At 44.6% G+C, this 24,295-nt stretch overlaps 1 protein-coding gene across 3 annotated transcripts in view; it reads left to right on the forward strand.

The window, feature by feature from the left end:
• Nucleotides 1-1,603: 1,603 nt before the first annotated feature.
• LOC308668967 (hexokinase HKDC1-like) overlaps nt 1,604-24,295 on the forward strand; it is a 62,191-nt gene continuing 39,499 nt past the window's right edge. Inside the window, exons 1-5 of one of the 3 annotated variants that reach the window (XM_081329309.1) lie at nt 1,604-1,801; nt 14,856-15,018; nt 16,375-16,523; nt 18,491-18,610; nt 20,216-20,311. In XM_081329309.1, coding sequence (XP_081185435.1) covers nt 1,739-1,801; nt 14,856-15,018; nt 16,375-16,523; nt 18,491-18,610; nt 20,216-20,311 — 591 coding nt within the window. In that variant the 5' untranslated portion in view covers nt 1,604-1,738. Of the gene's footprint in view, nt 1,802-14,855; nt 15,019-16,374; nt 16,524-18,490; nt 18,611-18,906; nt 18,934-20,215; nt 20,312-24,295 lie in introns of those variants that run through there. The other 2 variants (XM_081329307.1, XM_081329308.1) reach the window with 2 other exon arrangements.

Consider the following 24,295-nt stretch of genomic DNA (forward strand, 5'->3'; position numbering starts at 1 on the left):
TTTACCTTTAATTAAAGCTTTTGTTCTTCGGTTGTCAGCAGCTAATGGCCAGCCGCAGAGGTTTGGCTGGTCTTTCCCCTGCCGGTTTAGAGGGCTTCCCTTGGATCGAATGGAAAGACCGGCGTCTCTCTGTGATCGACAAGGCACCCCTTCATCGCCTCTTTGGGGCGACTTTAGGGCTTTTTCAGGGCCCCCGGTAGGGCGAAATTGGGCATGGAAGGCAGAGCTCTGCCTTCCTGGGTCCTGTCTTACCGCGACGCAAAACTGGAACTGCAAACAGACATCTAAAACAACTCTTGGTAAAGACATGTGATCATAGTTTTAATCATACTCACTTAAAAGATGGCCATGTCTGATTTCAAAGTCTAATGTGCATTTGGTTCTGGCTTTGCTTTGCAGTTAATCCCAGACTTAAAAGTCTTCTTGCTGGTCCCCATGCTGACTATGAGACTGAAAGAAAAAGAAGAAACGGAATGTTATCTAACTTGGGACTTATTTTATTGATGGCTAGAGGAAAGAATAAAGGATTAGGAATTAATTAATTCCAGTCTAGTCCAACATATCAGTTTGGGGAAACCTGACCTGGCACACTTAACCAGCTCTATGTCCCCTTGAGTTCCACAGGTCCTCAAAGCCTGCATTCACAGAGTTAATTTTTGTGTTATTTCACTTCTCAGACTTCCTGGGAAATCTATTTCCTCTGCAGAGATGGTGGCTAATCATTAAGATCCACCAGGAAAAAAACAACCCAACAAAACAATGCAAAGATGTGGGGAACAAAGATGTTTCCAATCTATGTCAGATAGATGTTGGAAATGTAAACATTAGTCAGGCACTTATTACCATGTTTGTTGGACATGTGACAAAGTAAAGAGTTATTGGGAAAAGATACATACCTGGCTAGAAAAGATGTTCAGAGAACATGTAGATTTTAAACCTGAACTTTTTTTTAATTAGGTATAATGCCAGAAAAGACCAACAAACGAAGCTTATATTTGATTTTGCATGTCACAACAGCGGCAAGAATTATATTTGTGCAATACTGGAAAAATGAAGGGATACCATTAGATGAAGAAATAATTAAAAAACTCCTAGAATGCGCAGAGATGGATAGACTGGCTATGAGACTGAAAGAAAAAGAAGAAAGAAACGAAATATTATCAAACTTGGGACTTATTTTGTTAATGGCTAGAGGAAAGAGTAAAGGATTAGGAATTAAATATGTATTAGCGAATGTAAACTCAGACAGCCCATTTGTTGAAAAACTATTACAGAATGTATGGAACAAAACCCATTAAAACTCTTAGATTCAATAATACCCATTGAGGTGGCTTGTTTTCATTGCAGTAGGATGAAAAACTCGACAGCTGGACGTGTGCCACCCTAAGGAAATTCGTGCTGGGTTTGAGTGAAGCGAGGGATATCTCATAGCAACTGGGATTGTTCTAAAGTAAAACATTGCCAAGTTGGGCCAGTAACTAATCATTCCTTTTTCTTGCCTCTTGGCAGTTTGCCATCTGCTCAGCATTATACGGTACCCCAGGGTGGGAGGAGAGCAGTGAAAGGCGCTGGAAGCTTAATCATTGAACCATGCAGAAGGATTGGCTTTACTTCAGCTCTGCTGCTCTGGAGACTCATCTGAGAAATGGCTGGGTGGTAGGATACTGCCGGCTACTCAGTATATTGAATCCAGCTTTGGCCTCAGGAACTTGCTGTAAACACCGAACTACTAGCAAACATGCTTGCAGTGCACCTTGTGGCTTTTTACTTTACAAAGCTGAAAGAAGATCAGATCAAAAAGGTAAGATCTGGTTGTGCTGGCTCTTTGGGGCAAAACAGGAGTGCCGCAGTCTGAGTCTATTGCTAACTAATGCTAGTAGAAAAAGGGAGAGAGGGAGGAACTTTTTAAAAATTGTAACAGCTTTAATTGATTGACTTTATAATCCACCCGGCCTCGTTGCCACTCTGGGTGGCTTACAGCTTGAATAGATAAACTAAACTAAGATTTGCAATGTATAGGTATTTTTTTAAAAAAAATGCTTGGTTTGAGTTGTGCGTAAAATTGAGACGTATCAACTAAAAAGATCCCTGACGTAGAAGATGATTTAGTAACCTGACATTCTAGGACACCTTCATATTTGCTTACTTATTTTTATTACTTATGAAAGAAGGTAAGCCTTCAGCTAAGCACACCAAATTTGGTGTGCCACTCATAAAGCCACATCAAAATATACGCTTTTACTCTTAACTGAAACTTATTTTATCCATTTTATCCGTAAGCAAAATACAGCCAACAGCAGCAGCAGTTGTCATGAAGCTATGGTAGAACTGTCCCCAATGTTTTGCCCAATAAATATCTTTTTTTTTAATGTGGGAGAAGAAGGTTCGGTTCCTATGGACTACTTTTCACATCTTCATCAATTGGGGTAACGTTTTTAGTCTGATATTTAAATGAATCATCATTCCCCGAGATGAAAATAAAGTAAGAATGGGACAGACCAGTGAATCTCTTTCCATAGCTAAATGTGACAGCAATAAAACTGGAGGACCTTTCATCAAATGCCCTTTAATTTTATTCAAAGAGGGGGAAGCTCTAAACTCCCTCTTTATGACCCTGTAATCCCATAATTATATAGGGATGCGGTGGCTCAGTGGGTTAGGACACTGAGCTTGTCGATCAGAAGGTCGGCATTTTGCGGGTCGAATCCCGAGTGCTGCGTAACAGAGTGAGCGCCTGTTACTCGTCCCAGCTTCTGTCAACCTAGCAGTTCGAAAGCACGTAAAAAATGTAAGTAGAAAAATAGGGACCACTATGGTGGGAAGGTAACAGCGTTCCGTGTGCCTTTGGCGTCTAGTCATGCCGGCCACATGACCACGGAGACGTCCTCGGACAAGTGCTGGCTCTTTGGCTTTGAAATGGAGATGAGCACTGGCCCCTAGAGTCGGAAACGACTAGCACGCATGTGCGGGGGAACCTTTACCTTTACCTAATCCCATAATTAGGGGTAGAGTTGGGGCAACTGGATGGACCCAAGTGTTATTCCAACTTGTGATTTCTCCAATCTGTTCTTGCCCTTCAATAACTTATGGGCTTCTGCTCCTCTGCCTCCCCCACCCACCTCCCTTTATCTTTTACTCATGCAGACTTCCAAACTCTCATTAAGGAAGCACTGAAATGAAGCGATTCTACCACCTGGAAAAAAAATGAGTCAACCAATCAGTTGCCGGGGGGGGGGGGGAGAATTCTTCACCAAAAGTTTATTTTTCCCCTAGTGCGGGTAGCTTTGCTAGTCAGCAGCTTTGATCACTTGGCTGCTTAATTTTTAATTAATAACGATTCCTGGGTTTTTCTACTATGGTAGCACTTGGTTCTGATGGTATCCAGCTAAGCATTTTTAAGGGCTCAAACATGACTTTGCTGACATCCTTGCAGAAAATGGATCCGAGACCCTTAAATTGGCCTCAGTCCCAGCGAACTGGAAGGTTGCCTATGATGCTAGTTCTTCAAGAGGGCCCCAGAAGAGTGTTGTGATTCAGGGTCAGCCTGTGGGTTCGGCAGTTGGGTCGGACGACTCAGAGGAGTAGGAGGAGGGGGGTGTTGAAGAGCTTGATGAGAGCCCCCAGCCAGGCCCCTCTCATCTGGTCACGACGCAGACCCAGCTGTGTGAGCCTGACAGCGTGGTTGAAGATGACCCACAGCTGGCCCTGTTCAAGGACGCCCGACGCAGGAGGCAGTCAATCAGGAGTAAACAGAGGAAGGCAATGGGGCTCCTCGGAAGGAGGCAGAGAGAAGCCACGCCCTGAACTGTATTTAAGGGGGAATGCGTGGGAGGGCTGGTTTGCTGAAGGCAACCGCTTGAATAGTTCCTGTTTCATAGCTCCTGTTTCATGGTTGGTGTCTGTTTTATGTTAATAAATTTGGCAGGCTTTATTCCAGCCTCTTGCCGTTTGTAAAGGGGTTGTCCCTGCCTTTTCTGCAGGGCCGGTAGCAGGCTGGTACAGAACAAAGAGATCCATACAGTTGGGCCAAGTAGGTGGAAGCAGAAAGCTGAGAGGAATAACTAAGCACATTATATACAGGAACCAACCTTACTGGTGGGAAATCAGCATGGGTTCTGCAAAAGTCATTCTTCCTTATCAAACTTCTGCAGCTTTATTATTATTATTTTTTTACTGTGTCAGCAGATGTGTGGATGACACCAGTGGTGGGATTCAAATAGGTGAACAACTGGTTCTCTGTGTGGATGCCGCTTCTGGAAGTCCATTCTGGGCCTGGGCAACAAAAAATTAGCTATCGGTTCTGCCGAACCGGTGCGAACTGGCTGAATCCCAGCACTGGATGACACTGAATTTTTGAGAAGACTTTAAGAAAGTTCCTTAGCTAAGCAGGCCTAGGGCACTTTGTTGATTTTTTTTCCCCAGTCAAAAAGGAGAAGCAGAGTAGAAACAAATGACAATTTTTTTCAGTGGAAGTAAGTAAGAAGTGAAGTACCGTAGCCCTTGGTTCTCTCGGAGTGTGATTGCTTGCTTGCAGATGTTTCATTACCGGATGAGGTAACATCTTCTGTGCTAGCTAGAAAATGAAGAGAGATTAAAATAACATTCAGAGAGCACCAAGGACTCCTGAGTTTAGCTCTGAGCTACATAGGCCTGCTTTTCTATTGGTGAGATCTCTCAAAGGATCTGGCCTGGGGCCAGGGCTTTTTAACTGGTTCATAAAGGTTCTTCATTAGGCCCAAGTAGTAAATTGGCTGAGCTTGAAGATACAGTAGTACTAAACTATTTAAAAGTGATTATGAAGGGCTCTTAATAGCTCTCTAACCTGAGGGAATGATCAAATGGCAAATACTCTTCACTTTTTCTGAGAGTGAAGGAATATAACCTCACTTATACACGGGACCAATGGGGCTGAAAGATCTGTAAAAGGTAAAGGAAAAGGTTCCCCCGCACATGCGTGCTAGTCGTTTCCAACTCTAGGGGCCGGTGCTCATCTCCGTTTCAAAGCTGAAGAGCCAGCGCTTGTCCGAGGACGTCTCCGTGGTCATGTGGCCGGCATGACTAAACGCCAAAGGCGCACGGAACGCTGTTACCTTTCCCACCGTAGTGGTCCCTATTTTCCTAGTTGCATTTTTTACGTGCTTTCGAACTGCTAGGTTGGCAGAAGCTGGGACGAGTAACAGGCGCTCACTCTGTTACACGGCACTCGGGATTCGACCCGCCAAACTGCCGACCTTCTGATCGACAAGCTCAGCTTGTCTGTATCTACCAGGAAAAAGATTATGTGGCCATAGTGAGCGATGGAGGGTGTAGACGTAGTGTGCAGTGTCTGTGAAAAGGTCAGTCCCTTGCTAGGGATCAATACGAAAATAACTGGAAAAAATATCGTCTTCAGTGTAATGATCTTACACAAATCTACAGTACATTCACATCTGAAATACTGTTCTGGTAAAATTCTAGTCCCCACATTTAAATAGAGAATACAACAGAGCTGAGCAAAGGGTAATCAGAATGATTAAGAGGCTTGAGCAATTTCCTCATCAGTAAAAGGCAGACTGTTTGGGATTCTTTCAGATGAGGAAAAAAGGGACTGATGGGAGACAATTGAGATACTGTGCATCTGGTAAAGCTGACTGGGGAGGGATTTAACATAGAAGTTCTTCACACGGTATGGAAGTTGGAGTTAGTAGGATGGCTTAAAAAAAGAGATTGGAAACTTTTGTGGAAGAGAAATTTATCTTTAGACTCGACGTTGCCAACAAGTGGGAACAGCATAGCTGCACATACTAGGTATGGAGAATGGTGGCAGGAGAGGACCGTATTCTTCATCTTCTGCTAATGAGCACCCCAGAAGCTTATAATGGCCACTGTGAGAAACAAAGTAAGATAAATCTTAGCTTGACCCAGCAGGTTTTCCTTAAGTCCTTCAAACATACTTCAGCCAGAATATTTAGGAAATACCTGCATACTTAGGAAATAGCCCACAATACTCACAACAACCCAAAGAACAAAAAGCTTACATTAATAAGTAGATAAACTAAATAAATTCAGTGAGGTCAGATTGTCCACCTGTTTTATTGTCCAGAAGATCTTGATTCCATGTTTGAGAAGGTCCACTAGAAGAAAATCTCTTCTGGGCCTCCTTCTATGTAGGTGAGCTTAAGATGGGTTCTCTAGGGCAGTGGTCCCTAACATTCCCAGATCCACAGACCGGCAGCAGGGGGGAGGGGATGGTTTCATGTGGCACAACTTAATCCTGCGCATGCATAAATGGAGCTTTGCGCACTCACCCGCTTGTGTGGTCTGGTTCCCAATGGGCAGTGGCCCAGTACTGGTCTCCAAATTAGGGGTTGGGGACCCCTGGTCTGGGGGACAATTTTATTAACCCCACCTCCAGCAGCTGGGATAACTGGCAGTCACTATTGTAATTTAATGTTCCATAGTGTGCCAATCTGCACTTCAGCAGAGTTATTGGAAGACATCCAACAATGTCTCTAAACCAAAAGCCAGAATGTGAATCTTAGTGTGGCTGGACACCTTGTGCATAAAGCAAATTTCCCAACCTATTGCTTTCCAGATGCGGAGCTGAAACCTCCAAGCCAGTATGGACCATTGCTGGCCAATCTGGGGCTTCTTTTCACAGCCCACCTAAGATATTCTCCTGTCCCAAATCTATATCAGACGTACCACATGAATCTAGCTCCAATCTTTAGAATGTGGGATAGCAGCCTTCATTTTAGCATCTTTTCTTTTTAACCTGAATGTATCTGTAGCTCAAACATTATCAGTTAGTCATACAGAATTTTATGTATTATGATTAATAACCTAGAGATGCGAACTGGCTCTAGGAAAATTAAGGTATTTCAGTTTTTTCCTCCCCTGTTTAGAATTTGCTTTGTTCCGAAGATGGCTACTCACACTGAAGAGAAATTTTGCAAATGCCCTTTCCCAGTAGCTGGGGAACAAAGATGCTGCTGTAGAAGCATAATGAAGCTTGTCATTCATAACAGTGAGCAACAAAAGAACACTGTTGGGGCCAATGTTTTCTATAATATAGAAGCCAGGTCATCCTCTTCTTTGACCCCAATAAAGTTTATGAAGATGTCCGAGTTGATTCTCTTCCAAATTCTTTCCAGGATTTTGTAAAGCTTGACAGAACTATGCATGTTAATACAGTTAACCAAACCTGGAGCCTACTCTTTATTTCATAGAATAAATCATTTCATATTATTTGGAAACCTAGATATTTTGTACCACTTCAGCAAATGTTTTTCTTGTGAAGTTAATTTTAATCAGTGAAAGTGATGTGTGTGGACAAAGAATTAGACCTCCACCTTCCATTTCACCATGGCTCTAACTGGAATCAACCCCTCTTAATTCTGAAAAACAAAACAAAACCACAATCTGATTTCTGGAGAAAAATCCGTACGTGGACACTCACACCTAAGCCTTGACCCATTTCCCAACAGGTTTTGCTTGCTCCTCAGCTCATTGTTATTATTAGTATTATTCTTAGCTTTGTTAGTTAGCGACATTCTTATACTCCAAGACAGCCAAGTCCACCTTCTCCCCAGTGGTGGGATTCAAATATGTCAGACATGTCAAACTCAAGGCCCGGGGGCCGGATCCGGCCCGCGAAGTGGTTTCATGCGACCCGTGAAGCCATCCTGGAAACAGTGAGGGAACGGCCCCCACTGCCTTGGCCCTGGCCCAGAGACCCTCCTCCTGCCAGAGACCCTCAGATCTGTCCCACTCCTGCCCAGGCCCCCATAGGCACCCTTGATGCGAACGATGTAGAGCTGGCCACGCCCACCCAGTAGGCCATACTCACTCTAGCCACGCCCAACAAAGTAGGCCACGCCCACCCAGGCCACACCCACCCGGCCCCCTGAGGGCAACCGCAATGCTGATGCGGCCCTCCATGAAATTGAGTTTGACACCCCTGAAATATGTGAACAACTGGTTCTCTGGGTGGATGCCATTTCTGGAAGTCCATTCTGGGCCTGGGCAACAAAAAAATTAGCTACCGGTTCTGCCAAAAGTGGTGCGAACCGGCTGAATCCCACCACTGCTTTTCCCCCTTCCAAATCCCTGTTATAAAAGTTAGAACCTCATCTTTCTGTTATTTGCTCTTGGGATTGGTTCAGTTTTTCTAGTGGATTCATCTCTGCTGCCATTTCAAGTTTGTCCTTAAAAACCACTCCCTCACAAAACTTTCTTGGCCAGGACAAAGGGGATTAAGGATAAATTCAAGATCGCAGTCTTAAGCTTCTGTTCTGGGAAAATCAACAGGCCAGTTCACAAGTCTATGGGTAATGTGTAAACTCTGCTATGTGTACAAAGTTTAAGTATTCTGTGAGCGTGGCTAACAAAAACTACAAGTCTGTAGGTAATGTGTAAACTGCTACGTGTAGAAAGTTTAAGTATTGCATATTATGAGCATTGCTAACAAAGACTACAAGCTGCTGAAAAGAACTCACTATACATACCTGGTAATCTCTTTCTTTGGTTTGTAGAAGAGAACAAAGATATCTCTTCATAGTTTCTAAAAGCTAAAAGCTTCTGAAAACAGAAGCCCCAAATCAACTATTTTTCTTTTTTAATTTAGAGATAGCTGGTTAGTCATGTAATAGCTAAGTAAAGCTACGTCAGGGACTTTTCGGTTTGAATCAACCATGAAATCACTCAGTGGCCTTTTTGCAATGTATTCTTTCTCAGATTGTCTCATTGTCTGCTTTAGAAGGAGAAACGGGGAGGACACCATAGATTTGATACCGTTATCTTATTGGAAGTGTTATAAAGATTATAATGAGGTAATGCCTGTGAAGTCCCTGCAACACAGAAGAACACTCAAATGTTTCTTCCTGGGAAGAAACCGTGAACTGAAGATGGTTCTGCCCAAAACATTTGGAACATCACTTGAACTCTATTGACATTGACAAAATTACCATCAGTCAGTTGCTAAAGGCACCTTTTGGAATAACATTTCCTGCAACAGTACCTTTAACACCATCAAACAACATCTGTCTATCCTGGGTCCTTACAAGAGCCAGAAAAGCCAGTTGCATTAGATTAGATTAGATTAGATTAGATTAGATTAGATTAGATTAGATTAGATTAGATTAGATTAGATTAGATTGCATTAACAGAGGGATAAAATCAAGATCACATGAAGTATTAGCGCTATTTCATAAAGTCTTACTAAGAGCACACCTGGAATACTGCATCCAGTTTTGGTCACCATATTATTAAAAAAATGTTGAGACTCTGGAAAGAGAGCAGAAAAGAGCAACAGAGATGATTAGGAGGCTGGAGGCTAAAACACGTGAAGAACATTTGCAGGAATTAGATTTGTCTAGTGAAAAGAAGGACTAGGGGTGACGTGATAGCAGTCTCCCAATATTGGAGGGGCTGCCACAAAGAAGGGGGGAGGGGTGTCAACCTATTTTCCAAAGCAACAGAAGGCAAGACAAGAAACAATGGATGGAAACTAATCAAGGAGAGAAGCATCCCAGAACTAAGGAGAAATTTCCTAACAGCGAGGACAATTAACCAGTGGAACGGCTTACCTTCAGAAGTTGTGGACACTTCATCACTGGAGGCTTTTAAGAAGAGACTGGACAGCCACTTATCTGGAATGGTGTAGGCCAGGGGTGTCAAACTGCCGGCCCACAGGCTGGATGCGTCACAAAGAAGCCACGCCCACCCTATTGCTGCCAATGGCAAAACAGTCCCGATACGTTGCGCAACGTCACATGACGTCGCGAGTTTGACATGTCTGGTATAGGGTCTCCTGCTTGAGCAGGAAGTTGGACTAGAAGGTCCCTTCCAACTCTGTGATTCTATATTCAAAGGACTTGATAGGAGGATAAAAATGCCAAATCCAGTCTAAACATCTGGCTTTGTGTTGTATAATAATAATATACTTTCCCATTGTTTACATGCCTCCTCCTAGGAAATACAATTCCCCTGAAATACATGTACAGTAGCCATCAAGGCAAACATGGTGAATTTATATGTCCATGTTTTAAAACACAGGCAGTCTTCGATTTACATCCACATTGAGCCCAAAATTTCTATTGGTAAGTTAGATATTTGTGAAATGAGTTTTGCCCCTTTTTGTGATTGTTCTTGCCACAGTTGTTAAGTGAATCACTGCAATTGTTAAGTTAGTACACGGTTGTTAAGTGAATCTGGCTCCCTCACTGACTTTGCTTGTCAGGTCGCAAAAGGTGATCGCAAGACCCCTGGGACACTGCGACTGTCATAAATACGAGTCAGTTGCTAAGTGTCTGAATTTTGATCGTGTGACCTTGGGGATGCTGCAGTGGTCATAAGTGTGAAAACTGGTCACTTTTTTCAGTGCTGTTGTACTTTCAAACAGTCACTTAATGAAGTTTGGAAAGTCGAGGATTTCCTGCATAAGTGCTCCACAAAAATCAAACCAATCATAATAACTGTTTTCAATGCAGAAGCAGTTTTTAATAAAACTGGAAATGGAAGGCATGAAAATGTGCTCACATCACCTTTCCTTAATCTGATTTCCCAGGAAGGATCAAAGGATTGAAGGCTCTCCCTGCAAAAAGACAATACAAATGTTAGCTTTTTGACTACTTTCTCGGCACAGACTCGAGTGTATTGTACCAGCTTCTTCCTATCCTATAAGTAGAAGGTATGAGAGGTCACGGCTCTGACTCAGTGTGTGCATAAAACCAGATTGTAAAAGTAAGCTGGGTGCAACAGAACTGATTCAGATAACTCATCCAGATCTGCAAAGTTTCATCTGATTCCCAGAAACTCAAAAAGTAAGGTTTTACATTTAGGCAAGGAAAACCAAATGCACAGGTACAGATTAGGTGCAACCTGGGTCAACAGCAGTAACTGCGAGAGGGACCTTGAGGTCCTAGTGGACAGTCATTTAAATATGAGCCAGCAGTGTGAGGCAGCCGCCCCAAAAGCCAATGCAATCATAGGCTGTATTAACAGAGAGATAGAATCAGAATCATGTGAAGTATTAGTGCTGCTATATGTTTATTGGACTTATATACCGCCCTTCTCCCGTAGGACTCAGGGCGGTTCACAAGGAATTTAAAATAACAATACAAATTACAAAAGTTAAGAACAATTAAAATACTTAAATTTAGTCCTTGAATGAAATAAAACCCCTGTTAAACTCCAATTAAAACCCAATTAAAATAAAATTACAATTAAAATTCTCAGTCCTGGCCGGAAAGCTCAAAGAGCCAGGTCTTCAGGTCCCGGCAGAATGAACGAAGGTCAGGGGCAGTCCTGAGCTCTACAGGCAGCTGGTTCCAAAGGGCAGGCGCACTCACAGAGAAGGCCCTCCCCCTGGGTGTTACCCGCCGGCAATCTTTTGCCGGCGGTATATAAAGCCTTAGCGAGACCACCCTTAGATTATTGCATCCAGCTTTGGTCTCCATGTTATAAAAAGATGTTGCTTCTCTGGAAAGAGTACAGAGAAAAGCATCAAAAGATGGTTAGAGGACTGGAGGCTAAAACATATGAAGAACAGTTGCCGGAATTGAGTCTGTCTAGTCTAGTGAAAAGAAGGACTAGGGGTGAGATTATAGCAGTATTCCAATATTTGAGGGGCTGTCACAAAGAAGAGGGGGTCAAACTATTTTCCAAACCACTAGAAGGCAAGGCAAGAAAGCAATGGATGCAAACTAATCAAGGAGAGAAGCAACCAAGAACTAAGGGAGAAATTTCCTGACAGTGAGAAAAATTAATCAGTGGAACGGCTTGCCTCCAGATGTTGTGGGTGGAGGTTTTTAAGAAGAGATTGGACAGCCATTTGTCCATAATGATATAAGGCCGTGGTGGCGAACCTATGGCACGTGTGCCACAGGTGGCACGCAGAGCCCTCTTTGTGAGCGCGTGCGCCATCGCCTCAGTCCTAGGCCTTCAGCTGGGTTTTATAAAACCTTTTTGCTTTAGGCCTCTGCTGCCATGTACAAAAAAAGAGGTTCAATCAATCAATCAATTTCAACTTCTCGGGAAAAAAAAAGATCTTGCAAAGTTGGAATTGACTGATTGAACTTTTTAGTCCCACCCAGTCTGCCGTTACCACCGCAGCCACGCCCACCCAATGGACCGCACCCACCCAATGGGCCACGCCCACCTGGCACCCGATGATACATAAGTGGGTTTTGGGTTGCAGTTTGGGCACTCGGTCTCTAAAAGGTTCGCCATCACTGATATAAGGTCTCCTACTCGACTAGAAGACTTCCAAGGCCTCTCCCAATTCTGTTATTCTGTCATTCTACCTCGGGGGGGGGGGGCTAAAAAAAAAAGCCATGTGGTCTATGGGCATTTTCCCAATAAAAGGCAAGATCTTTTCTAATAGGGCCCCTCCTTAATTTCTAACAATCATTCTCTCCCTCCCTTTCTCTCTGTGTAAGCACTGTAAATCCTTACTATTTGGCTTCAAAAGTAATGACACTGGATAAAATCATCCCAAATGCAGTGTGAATGAAAGTGATTGGCTGCATAGCAGACCTCTATTTATGAAATATGCAGGTAGATGAATTTCTAGGGACACCCTACATTGTTTCCCCAATCCATCTTCTTTCCAAATATATTTGCACCCTCAGAGGCATTTCTCAGTCAGTAACGGGCAGTTTTAAGTTAGCTTTTTGACTTGATGGGTGCTCCGTGTTCCAAGTTCAGGGTAGGTGTGCTGCAGCTGTGGGCAACATCTAACCTGCAATATCTGGAGGGCTACAGTTTCCACACTATGGCACATAAACTTGCAGCATTCTCTCAGTAAGATCGAACCAAACAAATTCCTTGATGGGTAGCCCAGAATAAGTATGCCACAAAGTCTAAAACAGAGGTTGCCAACAATTTTCGGTTGGTGGACCGGAGGCAAAGGGAGGGGAAAACATTTTACATGCTCGTGCGTGGTGCATGGGGCTGCAAGCACACGCGTGATGCAAACAGGGCGAGGCTAGCGCTTGCGTGATACTCGCTAGCCCTGCCCCATTCTTACGTGGCACAGCGCCCTGTTTCTGCCCGTTTTTGCATCCCGAGGCACGGCGGCATCCCGTTTTTGTGCCCCAAGGCGCAGTGTCCTGTTTTCACACCCTGCAGCTGCGGCGCTAGCACGAGTGTGTGTGGGGGGTGCGCACACGTGCGTGCACTGGCCAGCCTGTCCTGCGGCCTGGTGGCCAGTAGGTCACGGCCCACTACTGTTCTGTACCAGCCTACTACCGGCCCTGCAGAAAAGGCAGGGACAACCCCTTTACAAAATGGCAAGAGGCTGGAACTAAGCCTGCCAAATTTATTGACATAAAACAGAGCAAAACAAGACACGAACCATGAAACAGGAGCTATTCAAATGGTTACCTTCAGCAAACCAGCCCTCCCACACATTCTCCTTTTAAACAGTTCAGGGCGTGGCTTCTCTCTGCCTCCTTCCGAGGTGCCCCATTGCCTTCCTCTGTTTACTCCTGATTGACTGCCTCCTGCGTCGGACGTCCTTGAACAGGGCCAGCTGTGGGTCATCTTCATCCACGCTGTCAGGCTCACACAGCTGGGTCTGCATCGTAACCAGATGGGAGGGGCCTGGCTGAGGGCTCTGCGGAGCCTCAAGGCTATCCTCAGCAAGCTCTCCAACACCCCCCTCCTCCTCCTCTGAATCGTCCGACCCAACTGCTGAACCCACAGGCTGACCCTGAATCACAACAACTACCGGGCCATGGGCCACAGGTTTGGGACCCCTGGTCTAGAAGACCAAGCATTATAAAATCCTGCCTGACAATAAACTTTTAGGGATGGCTCTTCTTTTTAGGGATGGCTCTTTGGTTAGACAGAGGATTCCAAGCAGGAGATGCTGGAACTTGCCTACAGGAGGCAAAACTGTTCTCTCCATAATTTATAGCCCAAGCAAGCCTCATTGCCTTCACACATCATGAAAGATGCTGCCCTACCACCAAACCTGAAGGAAGGTTCTTCTCCCAGTCCAGACTGCGCATCTCCACCTGGTGTGCTTTCCACTTTTATCTGGACTTTATTTCCAAGTTGCAAAATGCTTTGGGCCAACTCTGCCTGAGCTGTTAAAGAAATAAAGGAAAAAGAAAAGAAAAACAAAGAAACAAAGCAGCTGCCACAGAAGACATAAATGAAGTGGCTGATTTTGGGGATTCTCTCCCCACCTTTTTTTCCTTCCTTTTCTCAGAATTAAAAGTAGGCAAGCAGCAAAACTGTTTTCTTTCCCACCTGTAATGCCTCCAGGACCCTGAAACTGCAGTGTCAAAATGCATTAATTTTGCCACCCAAAATTAGCAGTACAATTTGGAGGGCATTTTTGATATTTTCAAGGGGGAAATGATGATTTCAGGGTGGGAATGGAAGACTTGGCCTCCCAGAAGCTTTTCCCCCCATTGATGTTCTGATTCACTTGATGGCATTTTCCATCTTCCCAAAGGTTGGAAGGTGTTCCATTTGTGTTCCTTTATCGGAGTTACCTTCACTCCCACAAGCACCCATACATATATTCCCTACAACAGAGAGAGAGAGAGAGAGAGAGAGAGAGAGAGAGAGAGAGAGAGAGAGAGAGAGAGAGAGAGAGAGGTAGAGGTGAATCCACAAAATTGGGGATACGGATAATCACATTGGTTGAATAGGCTGACTAAGCCACCGTCCTTAAGTGCAAATCCCCAGAGTACTAGTGAGACTACTGGCAGATTACAATAAAAGCTTGGTACCTGTATCCCCCATCCCCTTATAATAATAAGAGGCTTTATGGACCAAGGGTCATTCCCACCAGATAAGTAAGTAAATGTCACTTTTCCTGGAATTAAAACTAATGTGTAGCTGGTATATTTTGTTCCAAGGTTGACCGGTACCTGTATCAGATGCGCCTTTCGGATGATATTTTACACGATGTGATGACTCGCTTCCAAGCAGAGATGGCGAAAGGTCTAGGAAGAGATACCAATCCGACAGCTACAGTAAAAATGCTACCAACTTTTGTGAGGTCACTTCCTGATGGTTCAGGTAAAAAGTAAGGCCTTTCTTTTAATCCAACAGGTTGTCATCATTCAGTTAGCGACCATCGTAAGCTACAATGGCAGTTACAAGTTACGATTGGTCCTTGCACTTATAATTGTCACAGCATCCCCAGTCATGTGATCAAAATTTGGGTGCTTGGCAACTGGCACGTATTTATAATGGCTGCAGCCTCCTGGGTTCACGTGATCACCATTTATGCCCTTCCCAGCTGGTTTCTGACAAGCAAAGTCGATGGGGGAAGCCAGATTTGTTTAATAGCCACTATCACTATCATGTCCTCATTGCACCTGTCATGGCTTCATCTCACCTATCCAAGCTTCATGAGCTGACAGCCTGGTTGGGGGGGCGGGTGGGGGGGTGGGAGGGAAGGAAAGATTAGAATGTAAGAAATAAGTGTGGGTGGGGGATGGAAGCCCAGCTGAGCCTTGTGAGAAGCTACAGCCAGCTAAGGTCAACTAACAATATACAGAGCTGGAAATTGAGCACCTGTTTCCTAAACAATATGCAAGCACCTGATTGGACATTCACAGATAACTGGGGGATGTTGGGTGGGGGGGAGGAAATCCTAGCATACCAGGATCCTTCTGACATTAGATCTTAAACCAATAGCTTAAGTCTCAAATGACTTCTTGATATTGTGACACCTTTAATGTTTGTGATGAAAGTCCACAATGAAGTTCTACTCATAGTTTTGGGACATTATTCACCTGATAGGTGCATTGGCTGGGGAATCACAAGCAACTGGTCTTTTAAGAAACTTGTATGTCTTTATAGATAGCAATGGCAGTAGCATCTACAGTGGTGGGATTCAAATATGTTCTCTGTGTGGATGGCGCTTCCGGATGTCCATTCTGGGCCTGGGCAACAAAAAATTAGCTACCGGTTCTACCAAAGTGGTGCGGACTGGCTGAATCCCACCACTGTTTATATACCACTTCACAGTGCTGTACAGCCCTCTCTGAGCAGTTTACAAAGTCAGCATATTGACCCCAACAATCTGGGTCCTCATTTTACTGTCCTTGGAAGGATGGAAGGCTGAGTCAACCTTGAGCCGGTGAGAATCAAACTGATGGCAGTCAGCAGAATGAGCTTGTAATACTGCATTCTAATGACTGCATCACCACGGTTCATGTTTTTGTAGACTAAAATGTTGTAGACTAAATGTTTTTGTAGACAAAATGTAGGCTCATGGGTTTGTAGACTAGAGGCTCTTCAAACATGGCAGCATCCAATAGCCCTATCCAATCTCTATATAAAAAAACTATTGAGGTTCAAGAAGCATCGTTTGGCAAGAATTTGTAGAAGAATTAATCATTACTCACTATTACTTCACTATTACAGAAAAAGGAGAGTTCATAGCTTTGGACCTGGGTGGTTCCAAATTTAAAGTCCTACATGTTAAAGTAGCTGAAGAAGGAAAACAACATGTACAAATGGAGAGTCAGTTCTACCCAACACCTAAAGAAATCATACAGGGAAGTGGAACAGATGTAAGTAGCGTATTGCTTTGAGATTTGTATCCCTTTGAGATCTGTTCTTATGGATTCCTGGATTTTGAGGCATGACATACATGAATACTGCATCATATAACACTTCCTGTTTAATTATTGCAAACTCTGGATATTTCAATAGGAGTTGCTACATTCAACTCAGTGGATGATAGTATCTGCAAATGGACTGGTGTAAGATTGAGAGCAGGAATCCCACCTTCAGATATATTCCTGTGGTTTTACAGATTAATTTATCAGACCCTCCCCTGGATAGCAGAGTCATGAAACCTCTAGGACAGACATTTCAAACTCGCAACATCACGTGATGTCGTGCGACATACTGCAGCTTTTTCCCCATTGCTGGCAATGGGGTGGGTGTGGTTTTGTTGTGACCCGTCCGGCCCGTGGGCCGGCAGTTTGATACCCCTGTTCTAGGATAATGTTTTTCAGTCTCAGCCCCTTGAAGATGTATGGACTTCAACTCCCATGCTGGCTGGGGAATTTTAGAAGTTGAAGTTCATACATCTTCAAGGGGCTGAGATTGAAAAACATTGCTTGAAGGAGGATGGTCTGATGTCAGTTAACAACTCTTTCTCTCTACTTGGAGAGCTCAAATAACCAAAGTAACATAGTGTAAGTTCTGCCATCTTCGGCTTGGCACCTTGCCAGCATCCTGCCATCAAAAGTTAGGGCTGAGGGGGCAAGGGGGAACAAATGGGCAATAAACATGAATGTTGTGACCCCGGCCCCGGAGGGTGCTTTATCGTGGCATACCGACTCGGAAGATGAGTTGGAGGAGGAGGAAGCTGGCACGAGCGGCGTGCCGGAGGGGCCGACTCCCTTGGTGAGTCAGCAAGAACTGACTGTGGCTGACGTGCCTATGGACCCCAGCCAAACAGAGGGGGAGGCAGAACAGCAGGCAGAGGCCGGCAGCACCAAGGAAGAGCCCCTTTTGGATGCAAGGGAGAGACGTAGAAGACGTTGCCAACAACAGCAGCAATTGTTGCAACATCCCAAGAGGCGTGGCCGGGAGACATAGGGCCACACCCTACAGAGTATAAAAGGGGTGTGGCTGCGCAGGACAGGCGTGGTGGACAATTTGTTGGCGTTTGAGTTTTGTAGCGTGTCTGCTTGTCCGTATCTAGGCTCTGAAGCTGCTGGCAGTCTGCCAAGAACCTGGGAACATTGCCGGTAATTACTACATTGCTGCCTGATAAAACCTTTGGAGAGAGTCAACTGTTAGAAGTTCAGTTTTCCTTTGTTCAGCTTATGTTTGGCTTCTGTTGGACTTTTGAGCCTCTTTGAGGCTACTCAGTGGGAGAGGACAGAACAATGAATGGGGATGTGAAGGGAAATAGGGAGGGGGGGGATGACATCTTGTACCAGTATTCAAGGCCACAAACCCTGAGAATGGAATGTGGATTGTCCCAGACATCTCAGCGATTTTCAAAACACCTATGTGGCTCTTCATTGGCTGAAGAGGGATTGGTCATGGGGGGAGGGCAGGGATGAGGGCAAAAATTTGTAATCTTTTGCGCAGGAATCTTAGCTCTAGCCTGACTTTACTGTAATCAGCAACCTTTCTTTCCTAAGGGACCTGACTGGGGCAGGTTTTACACATAGATTTTCTACCTATATTAGCATTGCAGCTCCTGATGGCTACAGATTCTGAGAGATTACAGCTCCAAATGTCTGGAGGTTGATAGTATTCATTTTTACTGAAATGGTAACAAGTCAGTTACACTGATGTAGGAAGACATATTTAGAACTGGGTTCAAGGATTCCGCGTTTTGCTTGCATGCTTAAGAATTAATTATGTAGATAATTGATAATATTGTTTTGCCTCTTCTTCAGTGTCAGCTGCCTAGAATCTTTATGTGGAAGGAAATACAAAAAGCATTTTGTATTAATCATTATGGGATATTATTGGTCCATTAAAATAATAGTTAGCCTGTGTTCCTTTCCAGCTATTTCAATATGTGGGCGACTGTCTTGCAGACTTTATGGAGACAAAGGACATAAAATATAAGAAATTACCTCTTGGTTTTACCTTTTCTTTTCCCTGTAGGCAGAATAAATTAGAGGAGGTAAGTGCAACCCTATGTACCACATTATAAGTAGAGTAAAATTATTAACTAGGATAGTTGGTAAATTACTGGTAATAAATTACTTGCTACCCAAATCTTTTTAACCAGTGTTTCTTAACTCTGACAACTTGAAGAATTCAAGTTCCCAGAATCCTGCTTTAAAGTGTGCAAGCCAATGTAACAGTATGATATATCAATTAGTTTTTCAGCCTAATCTAATCTGGTAACTTGCTTTTAAACAACCTGAAAGCGGGCTGAAAATGAGAGGACGAGGATCTGTGCCACCCATACCCCTGTCTGAAAAGAACTGAATGGTGCTTGAGGTAAAGGAAGCCATCTGGTGCTGTTCCAGTCCCATATATATTCTCTGACATTGCTATAGAATAGGGAATCTGGGCTCCTTTAGGAAACATTGAACTTGAAGACCTTACAACTCGACCAAGAAAAAGTTTGGAGTTTTCCATGGTGCTCCATTTCCTTTTGAAAAATTCACCATTACTTAAACATTTCAATCAGAATAGAACCGGAAGGGAACTTGGAGGTCTTCTAGTCCAGCCCCCTGATTAAGCAGGAGATTCTATACCTGGGGTAGGCAACCTTGGGTCTTTTATGACTCGTGGACTTCAACTCTCAGAATTCCTGAGCCAGCTGGCTCAGGAATTCTGGGAGTTAAAGTGTTGTGATTCAGGGTCAGCCTGTGAGTTTGGCAGTTGGGTCGGACGATTCAGAGGAGAAGGAGGGGGGTGTTGGAGAGCCTGCAGAGAACAGCCCTGAGGCTTTGCAGAGCCCTCAGCCAGGCCCCTCCCATCTGGTTACGATGCAGACCCAGCTGTGTGAGCCTGACAGCATGGATGAAGATGACCCACAGCTGGCCCTGTTCAAGGACGCCCGATGCAGGAGGCAGTCAATCAGGACTAAACAGAGGAAGGCAAGGCAGAGAGAAGCCATGCCTTGAACTGCTTAAAAGGGGAATGTGTGGGAGGGCTGGTTTGCTGAAGGCAACCGTTTGAATAGCTCCGGTTTCATGGTTCGTGTTTGGTTTTGCTCTGTTTGCTCTGTTTTATGTCAATAAATTTGGCAGGCTTAGTTCCAGCCTCTTGCCTTTTTGTAAAGGGGTTGTCCCTGCCTTTTCTGCAGGACCGGTAGTAGGCTGGTACAGAACATAAAGTCCACGAGTCATAAAAGACCCAAGGTTGCCTACCCCTGTTCTATACCTTTTCAAACAAGTGGCTGTCCAGTCTCTTCTTAAAAACCTCCAGTGACGAAGCACCTACAACTTCTGAAGGCAAGCTGTTCCACTGGTTAATTGTCCTCACTGTTAGAAAGTTTCTCCTTGATTCCAGGTTGCTTCTTTCCTCGATTAGTTTCCATCTATTGTTTCTTGTCTTGCCTTCTGGTGCTTTGGAAAATAAGCTGACCCCCTCATCTTTGTGGCAGCCCCTCAAATACTGGAATACTGCCATCATGTCACCCCTAGTCCTTCTTTTATCGAGTGATAAAAATTATGATTTTATCCAGTCACTCTTGCTGAGCCACCAGTCACAAACATTCATGGATTTACAATGTCGTCTAATTTATTATCATTAATAATTGCTCTTTTGGTAGGGGGTCCTTCTTTCATGGACAAAACATTTTAAAGTCCGAGGGGTACAACAGACTGATGTGGTGAGCAATCTCTGCAAAGCCCTCAGAAAACACAAGGCAAGTTCAACAGGATACGTTTTCTGAATAATCTGTGTGCAATGTGCATATTGTTAATTGATATACATGCTGAGTAGAAGGAGAGCGGTGGCTTCTGGTAGCAGACTGTTTTTATTAGCAGGCATAAGCTGATACTTTTTAATGTAATGGGTATGTTGGAAAAGGTGCTACCAGATTTTTTTGGATGCTGCATGCTGAATCTGCATGCTGAATCTGACACATACAAAAACTGTCCTGCTCATTATTTCAAAACTAAAGAACCTGTGACCCCTTAAGTCATCCTTTCAGAGATATTTCCTCACCGGATTCCACAGTGCTTTCCCCAATACAGAGCTTCTGATGTACTGGAAAAGTTCTTAAAAATCCAGGGAGAATTTTCAAAGATATATCTGCCTTGGAAGTAGCCCATGTTGAACTGTACAGCACAATCATACCACCGGATTTGACCATAGGAAATGTTTTATAACATTTTGTATTATGTCATAAAATAGTAAAGGTAACATGCGTGCTAGTCGTTTCTGACTCTAGGGGCCGGTGCTCATCTCCGTTTCAAAGCCGAAGAGCCAGCGCTTGTTCGAGGACATCTCTGTGGTCATGTGGCCGACATGACTAGACGGCAAAGGTGCACAGAACGTTGTTACCTTCCCACCGTAGTGGTCCCTATTTTTCTACTTGCATTTTTACGTGCTTTCGAACTGCTAGGTTGGCAGAAGCTGGGACGAGTAACAGGTGCTCACTCTGTTACGCGGCACTCAGGATTCGACCCACCAAACTGCCAACCTTCTGATCGACAAGCTCAGCGTCCTAACCCACTGAGCCACCGCGTCCCTTATGTCATAAAATACTTCATTATAATTTTTATGTCATAAAATGGTTTATAACATTTGCCAAATTTCAGTTCCACAGGAGTCATGAGTCCCAGATTTCAGATACATTTCTGCAAGTCAGCCCATTTGAGTAGCTTGGTTCAAAGACGGTTGCTCTATTATGCTCTATTTCACCGAAAGGATACAGATATGAGAGTTTTAACAGTATTTAGATGGTTTCTCCTACACTTTATTTATGGACAGGAATTTATTTGTAATATAAGCCTGATAATTTGACTTTTTTGCCATTGTTGAAATTCCTGACCTTTGGTTATATGGAGTTACCACTGACCAATATTCTAAGAATGGCAGTGACTCTGCTCATTAGCAGCTCTGTCCAATAATATAACAATATTGATTGTATAAAGCAAACTCATGTGATATCATTAGTTACTTTAAAAAAAATAGAGTTGTTGAAAACCATTCGAGGTTTTCAAGAAAAGATTGGACAACCATTCTTTGTCCAGAATGGTGTAAGGACACTTGCCTTAAGCAGGGGGTTGGACAAGAAGACCTCTGAGGTCACTTCCAGCCTTATGCTTCTATGATATTTTTTTTGTAGCAAAACAATCTTTAATTTAAAAAAAAATTAAAGAAAAAATACAAACTAAAAATACAAACTAAGAAAGAAAAGAAAAAAGGAAAAATTTATCTTATCTACAGTTATTAGTTTACCAATGATTTCACTACTATAATACGAATAATGCACTGATATTATTGTAAGATATCACAGACTCACTGCCATAGGAGAGCCAGTTTGGTCTTGTGGTTAAGGTACCAGGTGTTGAAAGAAAAATCTTCGTCAGGGTCCAGTCCGAGCTGGGAATAAACAAAATGGAGACTGCTTTAGAAAGAAGGTTGTAGTTTACTGAAGAGGAGAGCCAGACAGAAAGATGTTTCTGGGAAAACTGAACACATGTAGTTGGGAGTGGTGGGTTTTTATACCTTCTTGAGCTTTGGTTTGGAGTTGTTCCTGTGGTATGAACTTTGACCTGAGTCTGAGTGTGACTTGGTGGGTTAATCCTATTATGTCCCAAAGGTCATATCTTGCTTCCCTGGGGCTATGTCCGATGGCTATGTCCTGTGTTGGATTTTTTTTTGTGTGAGGGATTGTTGATTCTAGAGATCTTTGTCTTTCTAGTCCCACCTTCCTGGCTCCAATCTTTCTGACAAGATTATCACATCTGCATTTCTGCAGACCTGGTTTCTGTTTGGGGCAGAGAGACTTGGGGTGGAGGGTTGGTTTCTGCCTTTGAAATCCTTTAGGGCAGGGGTCTTCAAACTTGGCCCTTTTATGACTTGTGGACTTCAACTCCCAGAATTCCTCAGCCAGGCATGCCTGGCTGAGGAATTCTGGGAGTTGAAGTCCACAAGTCGTAAAAGGGCCAAGTTTGAAGACCCCTGCTTTAGGGAAATATATTCTGCCTTTTAATATTCCCAAAATATTAGTGTATTATATATAAACAGTTAAGTTAGATGTGATTAAACTGAAAACGTGAGGAAAAGCAAATCTGACAGAAGAACACGCGGGAACTTTGACAGCTGTCAAAGTTCCCCCGCACAGCGCAGGCGCAGCCACTGACAGCTCGCGGCTGTCAAAACACCGGACCATGCGGAAGCCTAGCTGTCAAAGAGAAGACGACGCAGATTGGTCCGGATTGACGCGGCGCCAAAATGAACACTCCTGATTGGCCCTCGCTGACAGCTGCCGGCTATAAAAGCCGGCAGTGTTTTCTATGTTCGCTTTGCTCTAAATAAAACCCTGTTAGTACTAGCCTGTCGTTCCGAGTGGTCCTTCGGCTACTTCACTGGCGACGAAGGTGGGATCGCTCCGGAGCTAAGTCACAGCCGAGGAAGAGAGTTCCTGAGCTGAAGTCACGGCCGAGGAAGAGAGTTCCCGGCAAGAGCTGTCACTGGAAGTTTTAACTTCCATAGGAGCGACCCAGGACCGGACGACATGGCAAATTTCGGGCGTGTGAGGGAATTCGATACCCGCCATCCCGAGAGATGGCAATCACACCTAGGCCAGGTCGAGGGATTCCTTCTCGTCAGTAAAATCACTGACGACAGAGCAAAGGCCGCCGCACTACTATACATCAGCGGACCTCCAGTGTACGATGCTGCCGTGGGCCTGTTCAGCCCGGTGCCCATCACAGAGGTCTCCTACGCGGACCTGGTGGACCAGCTGAACAAGTACTATATGCCGGCTCGCTCAGAACTGTACTGGCGGGTCCAATTCGCTCAGAAGAAACAGCGTCCAGACGAGCCCGCCAACGAGTTCATCGCTGGGGTCAGACACGCCGCGCGGAACTGCTGTTTCCCCGACCTGGAGGACCGCATCAGAGACCAGGTGGTGATCGGGTTGAGGGACAAGAGGCTGCAGAAGAAGCTGACATCCAAGGCCGACATGAGCCTGGCAGAGCTGACCAGAGAAATCATGGCCTACGAGCACAACCACAAGAAGAAGCCGACTACCACGACCCCAGAGAGCCCGGCGACCGTCTTCCAAGAAAGCGCCACCCTCAGCGACAGCGAAGAGTCGGTGGATTTCACCGACGGAGAAGCCCTGCAACGCCGAATGGAACGCAGGCAACCAAGGAGAGGCGACACTTCGGATCGCCGAAGGTCCAGGAACCCCCCTCCGCCACCGCCGCGTTACGAGCAACGGGCCGCCTGTGCCAGCTGCGGGGGCAACCATGCCAGAGGAAGCTGCCGGTTTAGGAACGCTAAGTGCCACAATTGCGGGAAGACCGGCCACATCAAACCGGTGTGCCGCAGCAAGGGCCGTGACAACATCAATGATTTGGAGGCAAACTCCCCAGGTAGGCCAGCTACCCAGGCCAGCAGAGAAAAACCGCCAGGGCCCCTGGTAGAAACAATTGACAGGGTAAACAGCTTAAGCTCAAAGGTTAAGATCAGGGTAAGAATTCAGGGGGTGCCCTGCCTCATGGAAGTGGATTCAGGGTCAGCAGTCTCCTTAATTTCGCTGAAAACTTATCAGGAGATCTGTCAACAGGGGAAGGAAAAAATTCCTCTGAGGCAAACCCAGGTCCACCTAGCAGACTTCCAGAAAACCCCCATTCCTCTGGAAGGGAGGGCTAAGGTTACCGTGCAGTAC

The sequence above is a fragment of the Vipera berus genome, assembly GCF_964194415.1.
Source record: "Vipera berus genome assembly, chromosome: 5".
NCBI classification, from domain to species: domain Eukaryota; kingdom Metazoa; phylum Chordata; class Lepidosauria; order Squamata; family Viperidae; genus Vipera; species Vipera berus.